A 14,678-nucleotide genomic window follows, 5' to 3' on the forward strand; every position below is an offset into this window, starting at 1 on the left:
TCTGTCAGGGAGCTTTTCGCACCCGGCAGGAGCTTTTTGCCCCGGTGGGGCCGGCACAGCCCTTGGTGGCTCCGAGCAAAGGGCAGCAAAAAGTGTGGATAGCAGGGGGGCATCGCAGGTCTGGGGGGGTGTCACTGATGCTGATCAGCCTGGGTAGAGGTGGGTGAGTGGGCAGCTCGGCCCCCCATCCCAGTGGAGCCCTGTGTCCCTTGGGAAGACCACCCAAAAGATGAGGTTGCTGATGGTCCTCCATGGAGAAGATAAAACCTTGGCTTCATTGGCCCCAGGGTGGGATAAGGTGGTGGAACTGGGATGTGCTGACCCTGTGCTTCGTTTTGGGTTTGGCTCAGAGCCCCTGAGACACCCTGGGGCTGTGGGGGTGTCACTTAACCTTCACCGTGCCTCAGTTTCCCTCCTGTGAAAGGGGCTGTTAGCCCCCCAAAAGATCCTCAATGCCTTGCAGAAAAGGCAAAATCTGCCCCAAAGGAGCCACCAGTCGGGGAGCCGCAGGCCCTTACGCCGTTAGGGACCTGTCCCAGCCAGAAGTCACCGAATTTATGGTCCTGACACCTGAGAAGCAGAACAGGCGCAGCAGAAATTAAGTGAATGAGACAAGCGTGCATGCAATTAGGACAGACCTTTTAAACACTGCAATGAGAGCCGGGACAGGGAGCCACTGTCTAATCAAAGCAGCAGCAGCAATTCCCCCCCTGCCTCCTTTTTTTTTTTTTTTTTTTTTTTTTTTGAGACAAGGGAGACTTTTGGGATACTTTGTCCACATAATATTCCAATTTTAGCTCTGCCTCCCGGGATGTAATTGCATTAAAAATACCCAGGGAGGGGGAGGATGCCAAGGGCACCCGGGGACCTGCCTCTGCTGGCGTGTCCCCACCAGCGTTTCACATTCCTGATGCTGATAGTCTCCCACATCTGCTTTCCGGCTGCTCGGCTAATGGTTATTCTGGTAACAGCCTTCTCCCCATGGTCCCACAGGGCTCCCTGCCCGTCCGAGTGTGATCCAGCATCGATCGCTGTGACTTTTGGGGAATGGCCACAGCTGATGTGGCTCAGTTGGAGCTGGGGTCTTTGCTCTGGGTGCGGGGCAGCTGTGCCAGCCCCGCGCGTGCTGAGTCCAGGAGATATAATTTGAAAAACTTCTGATTTTGTAAATAAAATTTATGGGGAAGGTGAGCCTTTCAGGGTTGGGCTGTGCTTTTTTCACCTGTCTCAAGCACAAGGGCTGTGAGTTCCCTTTCATTTTCATTGGAAGGTGAAGCTGGAGCTTCAAGAAAAATCCTGAGGTCTCTAGAGAGAGTCCAGGATTGATGGGTACCAGCGGGCTGCACGTGAGCTTCAGGCTCCTAAATCCTTCTGCCAAAAAGTAGTTGTACTTACTTTTAATGTAAAGTTCCATTTAGTTACGCTGCTTAGTATTTTAACTGGTGAAGCAGGAGTTTAAGGACCTTATTGCAAATGATCGTGGAGTAATCGAGGCTGGAAGGGATGTTGGTTGGTCCAACCTTCTGCCCGATGCGCAACTGGCTTCAGGGTTGGAGCACGTTGTGTGGGTCCTGGTCCATCCCTGCATGCGACTCCCCCTCCTTGAGCAAAAATGATGGTAATTCCTGCAGGGGATGGTGGCACCGGGGTGCTGGGATCCCCTGGGGTGACACCGGGCTGGCTCCGCGTACCAGCCAGTAGTGTCGGGGAGCACAGCCTGGGTCCCCGTCCATCCCTGTGAGTCCTGGCTTTTGCCTCCAGCTCAACTAAACAGCTCGTGGAAAAACCTTCCGTTACTTTTTGCAAAAAATTCATTTTAAAATTTAAAAAGGAAATTTAAAATTTGCTAAAAGATGAGGGGAGATGCTTGCTCCGGGGAGCTGGGAAGAGCAAGGTGAGACTGGTGCCTTGAGAACGCCCGAACCCGCTGAGGACTGGTGCGCCCCGCTTCCGCAGGGTGGGGGGTACCCGCGCCCCCCGCATCCCGGCCCGCGCTGCCGTGGGCCCCCACGCGTGGAACGTCTGCGCCCCCGCGGGGCCGCGGCCGGGGCTGCAGCGCCTGGAGAGCAGCCGGGCGCCCCCCGGGGGTCCCGGCATCCAGCTGGGTGGCTCTGCGTGCTCCCTGTGGGTGCTGGGTGAGGGGTGGGGGGTCATCCCCCCCGGACGCCCCCCTGCCCCCCGCCATGGGTGGGCAGACCCCCAGAACATCCCCCTGCCCCATGCCATGGGTGGGCAGACCCCTCCCCCCAGAACACTCCCCTGCCCCCTGCCATGGGTGGGCAGCCCCCCAGAACACTCCCCTGCCCTCCGCCATGGGTGGGCAGCCCCCCAGACACCCCTCTGCCCCCCGCCGGGCTGGCTGCTGGGGACCCAAGGGGCACTTCTTGGGGTGCTCAAGGGTCGTCTTATCCTCATCCCCAGCGGAGCCTGTGGGTGCGCGTACGGGGATGAGTGGGGAGGGCTGGGTGCACGGTGGGAGCAGGACTGGGGGACACCAGCTGCGTCTGAGGGGATGCGCAGGGATCCCCCCGGCAGGAACAGTGGGCTGGGGCTGCTGAGTGAGGGTCTCCAGGATGGTAGCCCACCAAACCAGGCAGGGATGGCAGAGGCATTTCAGGCTGCCTATTGCACAAACCAAAGCCTCTGGTCTGGTCCCTGATGGCTGAAGGGTGCACAGGTGAACCCCGAGCTGTGCCTGTGCAGCCCTTCCTGAGGATGCCAGGGACACCCAGAGCACCTTTGGGGCCTCTCTGACCACCCACAGACACCCTGGTCCCCCACCCTTGGCCCCTCGGGGTGTCTCGGCGCGGCGTGCCTGGGTGTATTTGTAAGCAGCAGCTGCCAGCTCCAAGGTGGTAACTGGATCGCCGGGCTCGGGTGACCTTCGTGCCTCTCTGAGGCTCAGTTCTGGATGTCCCACCAGCTCCCAGTTTGGGGTCGGGCAGTGGGGACAGTGTGTCTGTGAGGTGAGGGCTGTCCCTGGCTGACCCCAGCCCCTCCGTGGGCTGCTCTTCCATGTGGCGTCCCTGTCCGGGGTCTGGGGCTTGAGCTCCCCGTGCCAGTCCGTCCCACAGAGCCCAGCGTTTGGGACAGGCACCCCCTTAAAGTGGGCGAGCAAGGGCTTGAGGTGCCGGTGGCAGTCCTCCTGGGGACACCAGGCAGCATGCAGCTCCTTCCAGTTGAATTTCTTACCATCCCAGCTCTGCCCTGGGTCAACTGACGGTGCTGTCCCGGAGTGCACAGAAAGACTTTAACTGGCACGAGGAGTGTCGCCTGGTGCTAGAAACCTGGAAGAAGTGGGTTATTCCCTGCTCCAGCTCCTCCTAGAAATCTGCTGCTCATGTTGTCTTGCCTAATGCAACTCCTCGCACGGATGCGACCGCTGTTGCTCTTGCTCAGGGAGTCCCCCCAGATGCAGGCGGCCTGGGCACCACGCAGGTGTGGGACCTCTGCTGGGTTTTCCTGCCTCGCCTGGCCCCTCTCCCCATCCTTCTGTCCTCACGGCGGGTCTGTCCTTCCTCCCGCAGGCATGAAGCGCCCCCTGAGCCCATCCCACAACCCCGAGAACGGGGTACGGCTGGTGGAGGCGGCCAGCTGCCCGCCGAGCCAGCCCGAGCAGCGCCTGAAGCGGGAGAAGAAGCACCAGTCGTTTACGCTTTGCGACGTCTGCAACATCCAGCTCAACTCAGCCGCTCAGGCACAGATCCACTACAACGGCAAGTCCCACCAGAAGCGCCTCAAGCAGCTCAACAAGGGGAAGATGCCGGCGGCCCAAGGTAGGAGCCCATCCATCAGGTCAAGGTTGCCCAAAGGCTGCCCTCGCTCCGGGATAGCTCCTCGCTGGGCTTGGTGTGCTGGATTCGTGGGATGCTCAGGAACGCTGTGCTGTGTCCTTGGCATCGTCACTTGCTGGGCTGCCTGAGCTCCAGGGGCGTCCCAGCAGCCTGAGAGCCCACTCTGCTGCGCTGGATGGCTGGACACGTGGGGGTCCTGTCCATGGGCAAAGGCAGTCGCTGGTACTTTGCGTCTTCGTGAGCATCTTCTTGGGTTTCTGTAGATGACTCGTGCAGCTGGGATGAGCGCATCCAAGGGTGGAGTGGCTGTCGGCTTCTGGGTTACTGGCTACCTGCTTCCAGGTGCCATCTTGACTCTGTCCCTCCTGCCGTGCACATCTCCTGGAGCTGTGCTGAGTTTGGCTGTTGTTGTCTCGAAATGCTGCTTAGATTTTGGTGCTGAGGGTTACGGATGGACTTCTCAAAAGCTCTCAAGTGACGTTTTCAAATATGGAGTTGGAGTTTTGTTGGAAAGTGTGATCTTCTGAAACTTCACCTCTGTTTTTCTGTTGGGGTGCTCAGCACTGGCAACCCCTGTTGACCTGCCGTGCCCTGTGCTCAGGTACTGCGGCGCTACGTAGCTCTGTGGGTCCCACTGGCCCTTTGACACGTAACGTCCTTGGCAAATTGTCCCGTTGTGCCGGTGGGGGGTGGGAATCTTGCTGCTTTGCAAGGGGAGGGCTCCCATGGTGTGTTTGCACGGGGGGGGGTCACGGCCCTGGGTCCGTTGTGCAAGGGGAGCTGTTGCCAGCCCTCAGCTCGCTGAGGTCCCAGCGAGCGCTGGGATATCGTCTGCTGCGACACCGACGCTTGAAGAGCCTTACACAAATCAGACGAGCTGCGCCGCCTGGGGTCCGTGTGTTTAACAGGGTCGATCTGTTCCAGTGAGAAGGAAAGCACCAGTGTTGCAACAAGGGCAGGTTTTGTTTTCCTTTTAGAGACTGATGTTTATCACAAAAGCCACTTAGCAGAAGTGGCAGCCGAGACAGCTCCGTGCTTGCCCTTGACAAGATGTTTTAAGGTCGGTGGTTTTCTTTCACCAAGCGTTTAGGTGATGGGCTGAGTGCGCTGGACCTCGGGCACTGCATCATTAGGAGGCACAAATGTGGGTTTTGGGATGCCCCTGAGTGTCTGAGCTCCCGGGGGTGACGCGCTCAGTGGCCTGTGTTACTTGCTGATCATCCACACGATGCGACGCTGGGGGTGTAACGCTCCGGGGCTGCTGCAAGTTGTGGATGGTTTCTCCTCCTTTGGGCGGTGGAGCTCCTGTTAATCATCTAATTATTATAAAACACCTCAGCTGTGTTACGGCTGGCAAGAGAGCAGCCCAGCATCATCCCTCCAGGCGGGCTCGACGTCCACTCCATGTTTGCAGCTCCGGGAGGTGCAGAGCCGCGTGTTGACTAGTTGTCAGGCTGCAGCGTGAGCAAGGAGAACCCTGCTGAAAAGCACCGAGGGGATCCGTGTTGCGCTGAGCCGACTAACCGAGTCTCTGCCTTCCCCCCCTTAGTCCTTGGGGGGCACTTTCTGAGCAGGCGAGAAGGGCTGGTGCTTGTCCCCGGGGTTGGGTGGGTGGTCCCAGCCCCTCGCCTGCCAGCCACCGCAGGGATGCTGGTGCACGGCGGGCGCTGTGCCGCCGGGTGGGAGCTCGTGCGAGGGCAAGGACTCACTTGCCCCCTGTGCAATCTGTTAGCCTTCACCTGGCTGGGCCCCGTACAGCTGACTGCAGCAGATTTTCTCTTGCATAAAAGCAGGGAAATGTGCCCAGAAACGTCACCCTGCAACAACGGTTGACCAGCTCTGCCCGAGCCGCTCGGCTGCGAGGGTTTGTGTGGGGTTAAGCAGCAAATCCAGGGAATCGCTCCTTCCTGAGGCTGGTGAGGACACCTGTGCCCGGAGCTGGTGTCCCCTGGGGGGCAAAGGGGCCGGTGCTTCCCCCAGACCCTGCTGCATTTGAGGAGGGTGTTGCTGGCTGCGCACCCTGCGGCTGCTCTGCAGGGAGCAGGGGTCACAGGGGGTCCGGGCACAGCCCCCCAGCTTGGCAGCTGCCCTCCTTTCCTGACAGACCAATTACAGGTGGGATTAATGAGCTGAGGTCTCCAAAGCACTTTGTAGTTAATTGATGCCTTTATCTGGTGTGAGGATAACAAGGAGTTGACGGATAGGGAAAGGGCAGGAATGTGCTGGAATTCTTTAAAACCTGGCGTGTTTGGTGCTGACCCATCACTCCCGAGCCCCCTGCGCCCGGCAGCCCCCCGGCGTGCTATCCTGCTCTGCTGAAGAGCCGTGGGGGGCTGGAGTCCGGTGCCAATTTTGTCAGGCAATGTTTGTTTAATAACATCAGAAGGGCTGGCAAACAAACCTGCAAGGCTTTTGCAAACAGCAAAGCAGCAGCGGGTTGCAGGGTGGTAAAACCTGCAGTGTCTGCCCCCCTCCCCACTCCCCCCAGCCCTGGTTAGGGGGGTGGGTGATCGCAGCAGCGTGTCCCACACGCACCGTGCTCACTGGGGGTACCAGGGTGGCCCAGCTCGGTGCCGGTGCCTTCGCTGCTGGGCTCACTGGTGGCTCCTGACACATCTGCGGGGGGAGGGGGTGTGTGCAGGGTCCTGGATGCGAACTTGGACCCGTGCTCCCCTCCAGCACTTTCCATCTCGCTGAACACTGAGTTTCCTCAGGTCAGTGGTGGCAGGACCCGGCTCGCAGGCGGGTCAGGAGGATGCTTGTCCCCAGCACACCAAGAGGGTGGGCAGCCGGGCGGGCGCTGCCACTGCCCTGGCCGCAGTGCCCTGGCCTTGGCAGACCCCTGGGGATCAGCCTGTATAAATACCTGCTCCTGCTCTTGCTAAAGACGGGGCAGGCTGGAGCCATAAATTCCTAGCATGGCAGTGGTGGTCTGAATGCCAACTCCTGCCCTCCCTGGTGGTGGTTTGGTTTGAGCAGGGCCTGGGATATGCAAATGAGCGGCTCTGTTTATCCTCCTTTACTGACAGATGGAAATATTGCTTGCTATTTTAATGGGAACAGGGCTCATAAATTCCAGCCTGCAACTTCCAGATTCTCCCCCTGGACCCGGTTGTGGCTCGATGGGAGGCTGTCCAGGGATGTGTTCCCTACCGAGCCAAAGAATCTCAGAGCGTACAAGTATGCTCTTTGTACTTCTGCATCATCCCTGACCTCTGCCAGCGTCCAGGGCTCCAGCAGACAGCCAGAGCCCTCGGGGCTTTGCTGCGCTGGCAGCCTCACGCACGCTTTGCTCTGGCGTTCAAGGTGAAGTCAGCTTCTGCTTGTGCAGGGCTGCAATTTGCTTATGTGGGGAAATCGCAGGCGGCATCTGCTCCCCTCGGCTGCCCACCCCTCCTGCCCCCACCGCAGCAGTGGGGAAGCTGCGCCCATGCAGGATGCTGCTCCTGCCACAGCCTGCCCCGCTCCTCCGGAGCCGACCTTGTCCCCCACGCTTTTGGTTAAAAATGTCATTGCCAGCTTTGTCACGGGGAGCCTTTCCCGGCCTCCTGAGGGATGAGCTGGGGGGGGCACGTGGCCGCCGATCACAAATTAGGGCTGGGAACCGGCTGACACGACGCCCATGTCCCCTTTGCGCCGGTCACACCGATGGCACTGTGGGTGCTCGGTGCCACCCAGCCCCGTGTCACCAGTGCTGGGAGAGGGGCTGAGCCCCCACCCCCACCCCAGCCATCCACAGCTGCCGAGAGGGGACCAGCCCGTTCTGCCTTGCCCAGGGGAGCTCAGGACAAGGCTGGAAAGGCGCCTGGGCTGCAGCGTGGGTGGGAGGGTGACGGTTGCTTGGACGAAGCTGGGTGCTGGGGGGACCCATCACACCCCTCTTGGAGCCCTTCACCTGCCAAACCAGCACCTTTGGGAGCACCTTCTCAGGCAGCTCCTGGCCAAGATGCCGGCTCTGGTGACGGGCTCAGCCCGGCACAACCCACGGAGCGGGCAGGCTAACATGGGGCTGATAGCGTGTCAGCGCTGGGGCAGCCTCAGGAGAAGGGGGTGTTTTTAAAGGCAATAGATTAAACAAAATAATTGAGTTAAACAAAGACGGGATATTCTGCTGAGCTGGAATCTCTGTCTCGCACTGACATCTACAGCTACATCAAAGGCAGCTTCCGCAGACGCTGCTCGATCTTCCCCGTTTCCCCTCTGGCTTCTCTGATCAGTTATTTCTGCAAAGCTGTAATCGCTTGCGTTTGGAGGAACGAAGCTGTGGAGGAGCTTAGCTGGCAAACAGATGTGCTAATCAGTATCATTACAATTTATTAGCTCTATGCCAGGAAGACCCCACCCCCTCCCCCAAACTTAAAAACAAATTATTGTTCATTAGGCATTTTCTTGCATGGCAAATCATAGATTTCCGTTGTCTCCTGTTGAATTGCAGCGCAGGCGACAATTAGATACAGGGATGTCCACAGATGAAAGATGTTTCCCTGTTGCAGATGCCAGTCCAAATCCAACTGGGTCAAGAGTGATTTAATTACTGCCTGTGATTTTTCAAGGGTGCCCAAGTGAGCTCAGTTTGCTCTTGGTGTCCTCGTGCACCCCCAGCCAGCAGATGGAAAAAACCACCCTCCCCGTTCTGGTGGCAAAGGAGCAGAAGGAGCTGTGCCACCCTGAAACAGGGAGCGGTGGCTGCAGTGCCAGCACAAAGTGCTGGTGAGGGCAGGGGACAGGGGACGAGGGTTTGCTGCCTTCCCTTTTCCTCCTGGATGATCTCAGGGGCTGCCCATCACAGGATGGGCTAGGCTGGCGCGTTTCAGGAATTTACACCCTTGCTGTCCACTGCTCCCCAAAAAGGCCCTTCCACCAGTGTCCCGAAAAAGTCACGGGATGTAGAGAGCAGCTCGTGCTGCCCGGCTGCCGGAGCTGGTGTCCCTGGGCCCTGTCAGCTCCCATCTCACTGAAAGGCAGCGGGAAGCTCTCGCCTTTGGAGCAGGAATCTCCCGGCTTCCCGGGCAGATCCGAGCTGACAGCAGCTCATGTCCCCCTTGGCCAGGGGCGGTGGGAAGGACACCCTGCCTAGGCATCTCCCATGCCAGGAGGGTCTACGCCAGCCCCAAGCCCACCTCAAACCACCTTTCCCAGCCCTGGGGGCTGCCAGGTTTCTCCCCCAAACCCAGTGCTGTGGTTGGGTGGGCACCGTTGGGTCAAAACACCCAGAGCCAGCTGTGCCCCGGTGTTAATCCATGTCACAAAGTCTTCCTCTTCTCCGCATGCCCCCATGGTGTTCTGTACCCAGACCCTCTCCAGGGCTGCCCAGTGCCATCCCAGTGCTCACACTGGGGCTCCGGGCGCTGCCATCCCCACCCGCTTGGCAGCGCAGCACTGAAATAACGGCTCCTCGCGAAGGGAAAGAGTCCGGTTTCCCCAATTAGCCGCCGAAATGTCTGTCTGTGCGTGTTTGCAGAGCAGAAGGGTTTGAGATGAGCAGAGAAATCGGTGTGACAGCTTCAGCATCGCTGGGTGCGCAGCGGAGCGGATGGGCCCCAGGAGGGGACATGGGGACCCCATGGGAGCCTGTGCCAGGAGCCGGGGAGGGGCTGGCAGCTGCCGGTGGGAGTTATCCTGTGTTGCACGGGGGGTGCCAGCCAAAACCCCCCGATTCTGGCAGCAGGCAGAGCTGCTTCTGGGTGCTGGGGGGGGGAACCCACTCCCCTCAAGTGGCTCCTCTGTCACAGCCTGTGGTGCAGGCACGGGGTCACCATGTGTGAAATTTAGTTTATCCAGACAGAAGCGATGGGCTGTGGCTGCAGGGGGGTCCTGGGGTGCTGCACCACTGAATGAAGCCTGGCACCCCCCGGGCATCGCCCAGGCTGTCGGTGGCCTGGGCGAGCTGTCCTCAGCCCGCAAGCGGAGGGTCCCTGCAGCCTGTTGTGCCGAAGGAGGAGTACCAGTTCACAGCCGTGCTCTGCTGGGCTGGGATAACCCTGCCAGTAGACAAGCCTGAAACCCAGAGCATCACCTGGGAAATCAGTGCCCAGGTGTGGAGACCAGCAGCGCGAGGGGAGCTGGGGGGGGGTGTGTGTGTCTGACCATGGATGGTCCAGTGGGTGCATCACTGCTGCCTGATCCTGCTCTGTGCGCTCCAGCATCTCAGGGCTCAGCTGCCTCCTCTTGCCTTCCCCCTGCTGCTCTCTGCTGTCTGTGCTCTTTCGCTGTTAATTACCAAGAAAATGGGTGCCAATCTAATTTTTTTTCAATTTCATGTTATGCACGGAATCCTTTAATTGTCTTTAATAAACAGGGCGATGCTCGGTGGCGCTTTGTCTGCAATAAAATCCAGTGTATTGATTTAAACAATATACAAACATGCAGGATTAGAGTCTAATTGGGGACTAATCGGGGTGCAACAGCCACGTCGCCAGCTGGGCCGGGGCTGGGATGTCCTCGAAGCTGGGGCAGGCGCGGTGGGAACGTGCCCGGCTCCGTGTCGGTCCTTGCCAGGAGCCCCCACCCGTGACCAGCCTCAGCAGCCCGCAGGGAGCTGCAGCAGTGATGCTGCAGGGGGGGCGAAAGTCAGGTTTTTTTTCTGGCTTCCCCTGCAATTCCTGCAGTGGTTTGTTGCTCTCCCACTTTTGGGACTTTTGGGAGATATTTAGCAGGGAAAACGAAGGGTCTGGCTGGCTCAGGAGCTGCGCTCACAGGGCTCACGCGCTTGGCACAGCTGAGCAGACCCCTGACCATAAGGTCGGCTGACTGGAATAGCTATAGGTATCAGGAAAAAGAGCAACTGGGAATGGAAAGGAGCGGTGGGTGAGTGGGGAAGGGTTTGGCAGGGGCTGGGTGTAGGATGCTCCCATTCCACCCCACCAGGAGCTGGGCATGTCCCTCCCGGGGATGTCGTTGCACCGCGTCAGGCTCTCCTGAACTTCCTAACAGCAGATCCCTGGCCACCCTCTGTGTTAAAGGGTCTTTAATATTCAGCTGTGACAGATGCTTCGCCTACCCGGGTGCTGATCGATAACCCCGTGGCCGAACAGGCGCGGGGTTCATATTTTAAGCTTCTGTAACTTTAGCGAAGGACAAGCATACGGAGTGCTCCTGCTCTGTTGGCCTCGGCTGCTCCCTTCAGCTGCAAGCAAAGATGATTAAAAATAGCTTTTCAGATCAGATTTGAATAACCTGGAATCTCAGTGAGGGGAGGGAGGGAAAATTTACTGTTTTCTTCATGTCTTAAAGATGTTCGGTGGGATCAGGTGTCACTTGAAGAAGCGTGGTTGTGTAATTGTGTATTTTCCTTCCTTCTGCTTATTCCCAGACTTGTCTTTTCCCTGTTGGGGGGCGCAGGGAAACCCCTCAAGGCTCCTGGGGGCTGTGAGCTGGCAGGGCTGGGGGGGAGCAGGGATCCTGCCCCAGCCCCGCTGCCGAGGGGTGAGAAGGGCAGAGATCTACCCCATCACTGGGGATGGGTAGAAAAGCTTCATTCCTCTAAATGCTCTTATTATACCAAAAAAAGCTATTTTGCAGGGGGGGGTGGGGTGGGCAAGGCCTGTGGGCTCTGTGCGAGAGGCGCCGTGCGAGCCTTCGGCACGTCAGCCTTGTGCCAGCCCATTAATCTGGAGAAAACTGCTCCCTTTTTAAATCCTCTGAAAATACCCCATTAACTTGCTCTCCCTCTGAAAAGCCCAGCTATTCAGCTTATCGTGGATTAATAACTGTATCATAATTAATCTCTGATTTTTATTGAGTCGGTAACTTCAAATAATAAAAAAAAATATAAATTGATTAGCTGTTAACTTTTGCTGAAAGGATTTTCTCGATGCAGTGCCTTCCCCATCAGCTCACCGCCCCTCTGCTCTGCACCCTGACTTCTGGCCAGAGGCTTCAGGGATTCTTTTTTTTTTTTTCCTGACACACTTTTTCTAAGAAGATCCTTAAAATGTAAACTCTCAGCCAAAAAGTGACGCAGAGAAGCTACTGGACGTTGCTTGTGCAAGCACAGCCTGGTGCAGGCTATTTTGTGATGCTCAAAGGAGGTCGGACCACTTGGAATGGGGATTTGGGGCAGATGCTCTGGCTGTATCCTCCCGCAGGAGGGGTTTGCCTTAAACTAAAAAAAGAGGGATAAAGCCAAAAGATAACAAGCTAGATAATATATATCAAGTATAAACTTCAGGTGGGCTGGCAGCCCGGTGTCTGTGCCATGGGTGTCAGCGACCACGGGGGTGTTTGGGAGGGGAGGGGAGCAAGCTGTGATTTCTCAGCGTATTGAGGGGGAACAAGGGGAGGGGGGTCTCAGGGGAACCGGACCCGTGCCCAAGAGGGCGAGAGGTGTCGTGGCCGAGGGTGCAAATGGTCCAGCTGAGGGAATGGGTGGTGGGAGGGACCGGGGGTCATTTTGAAGGGGAGACCTGGGAAGCGACTGCCAGCTGCACACGGCTATTGGAGATGGGCTGCTGGCCCCCTGCCAGCCCCCAAAGTGTCCCCTGAGTGTGACATGGCTCCGACCTTCACCAGGCGCTTCTCAGGGGGAGGGTGTGAGCCGAGCTCATCTGCCAAGGATGGGGCATCACGGGGGGAGAACACCCAGTCCTGTGCTCGGCCACGAGGCTGATTCCTCCTCCGGTAACGTGCCAGTTAAATTATAAGTGCTGCTTCCCACCCCGGTCCTTTCTTTCTTTTAAAATCACCCTCTTCAAAAGGCTGCCATCATTTCTGGCAGCTGGGATAAAGGGGTTTAGCGCTTTGAGCCCCGGGAAGACGCAGCAGCCAGCGCAGCGTTCCCGGCTGAGCGGCTGGGGATGGGCTCTGGGAAAACCATCAGCTTCAGTCACAGCTTGGGGTACCGGGGGGCTGAACCTTCTGGGGGGGGGGTGGGTTTGTTCTCCGTGGGACTGTGTGTGGGCGTTCCTGTATCCCAGGAGGTATTTACCACGTGGTGCGGAGCGATCTGGTTTAGCGATGGACTTGGCAGTCCTGGGTTAATGGTTGGATTTGATGATCTCAAAGGTCTTTTCCAACTGAAATGATTCTGTGCTGTGGACGTGGGGTCGCAGGGGGGCTGTGGCCGTGGGGGGGGGCAGGGCTGCCCTCTGCACCGGGCATTGCCAGCTGAGCTGTGCTGCATGTGGGGGATGCTGCGGGCGGTGGCGATTTTTCCCAAAATCAGGAGGAAGTCACCTCACGTTATTCCTAAGCACTGTATTTTGGGAGCCTGATAGGCTTAATCTTGGATTTTGCTGTAATTTTCCTCCATGTGGTTTGCTATCAAGTTGCAACAATACTGTATTATGGCCACTTAGCTCACACGTGATCTTAATTAGAAGTGGATTAAGAGCAACGGGAAACATGCAGCCACGGAATGTTTCACAGTTTCCCATGTAGCATCAGCTCAGCAGGTTTGGAGGAGGAAAGCCTGGAATTTATTTGAAGTGGGGAGAAAAAGTGGTAAAAGCGGCACCATGAGCATGTCTCAGCTCGTTAGCGGCCACTGACCCCTGTCCTGAGAGAGTGGGGGGGCCTTTCCCAGGGGGGCTCAACCCTGCTCAGGGGGCAAGGTGCTGGGTCGGTGCTGGGGGTGCTCCGGGGTCAGGCGGCTTCTGGCTCTCGCTGCCACCCTGGGCATCAGATCCAACCGCATCCCGCGGGAGGGGGTGGGCTGTGCCCCCCTGAGCGCAGCCAGCCAGCACCCTTGCACGGAGGGATGTTTTGGTCCTCAAACATCCCTGGGGTGAGGTGAGGACACGTGGGACCTCGGTGGCCCCATGAGCAGCCGCCATCCAGCTCTGGCGTGGGAGAGAAGCAAAGCATCCCGCTGCGTCCTGCTCCCGCGCCGGCTGCTGTCATCGGGGATTAGAGGTGCAGGATAAAACGGGTCGCACCGGGCTGTGCGTGCGAGGGCTGCCGAGGCACCGTCCCAAAGAGCATCAGGGCTGCACGGAGCAGGGGGGGGGACCGGGGAGGGCTGACAGTGACCCCAGGGGGTGGCTTGTCTGGGGTCTTGGTGAACAGTGAGGCTGGGGGTGCAGCTCGTGCCTCCCACCCTGGGCATCGCTGGGGGACACGGCGCCTCGGGTTCGCCTGCTTCTCGGCGTGCTTGTGCACGAAGGGAGAAAAGGGGGGGGAGTAAGGGTTTAAAAAAAAAAATAAAAAAGGCAAATGGGGAGGGGAGGTAGGTAGGACTGAGCTGGATAAGGGCAGGCAAAGGTTTGTGGGTAGTGTAAAGCTGTCACTGTGATTTAGGGTTGGCTGGTTAAACTGTTTTATGTTCACAGACAGTAAGTCGTAAGCAATACAGAATTTTCTATGAAGAGATGATCTTCCCTCGTCATGCTTTATGCCGTCTTTCCCAGAGTGATCTCTCCTTTTTATAACCCCACGGTGTCGCGGCGAGGTTGTGCAGAGGGAGAAAACTGGATTCTGGCTGTCTGAGAAATGGCAACAGCCCGAGCCGCAGAGGTTGGGTCTGTGCCTGGGCAGGGGGCAAGGAGCCGGGGGGCTGAGCTGTGCTCGGGGTGCTGGGCTCCCTCAGCCCGACCCTGGCCTCTGCACCCACGTTTTGGCTGTGTAGGGCCAGGCACGGCCGCTGCTGCCCGGGACCGAGCGGGTGGCTGTGCAGGGACCCCGTGGCACGGTGGGGCATCGCTCCAGCACGGCGCTGCTGGGGACCTGCCCTTTGCAGTGGGATGGCTGGTGTTGCTGAGAACGGATCAGTGCAAAGCCTGCGTGTGCCAGGCAGGTTGCCCAGGAGTGGCCAGTGTGTGCTCCTGCGTGGCCAGATTTCCCCCAGCACAAGGACCGGTGGCTTTTCCTTGGCATCTCCTGCTGGGGCTGCGGCCACCACTCTGCTTTTAGTGCATGAGAGGCGTGATAGTCCATTAGAGCCAGGCT

At 58.3% G+C, this 14,678-nt stretch overlaps 1 protein-coding gene across 2 annotated transcripts in view; it reads left to right on the forward strand.

Annotated features, from left to right (window-relative positions):
- ZNF385C (zinc finger protein 385C) overlaps window positions 1-14,678 on the forward strand; it is an 80,691-nt gene that overhangs the window by 23,699 nt on the left and 42,314 nt on the right. For both annotated transcript variants that reach the window (XM_040617132.1, XM_040617133.1), the window contains exon 2: window positions 3,528-3,776. In XM_040617132.1, coding sequence (XP_040473066.1) covers window positions 3,528-3,776 — 249 coding nt within the window. The remainder of the gene's footprint in view (window positions 1-3,527; window positions 3,777-14,678) is intronic.

The sequence above is a fragment of the Falco naumanni genome, chromosome 18, assembly GCF_017639655.2.
Source record: "Falco naumanni isolate bFalNau1 chromosome 18, bFalNau1.pat, whole genome shotgun sequence".
Lineage (NCBI taxonomy): Eukaryota > Metazoa > Chordata > Aves > Falconiformes > Falconidae > Falco > Falco naumanni.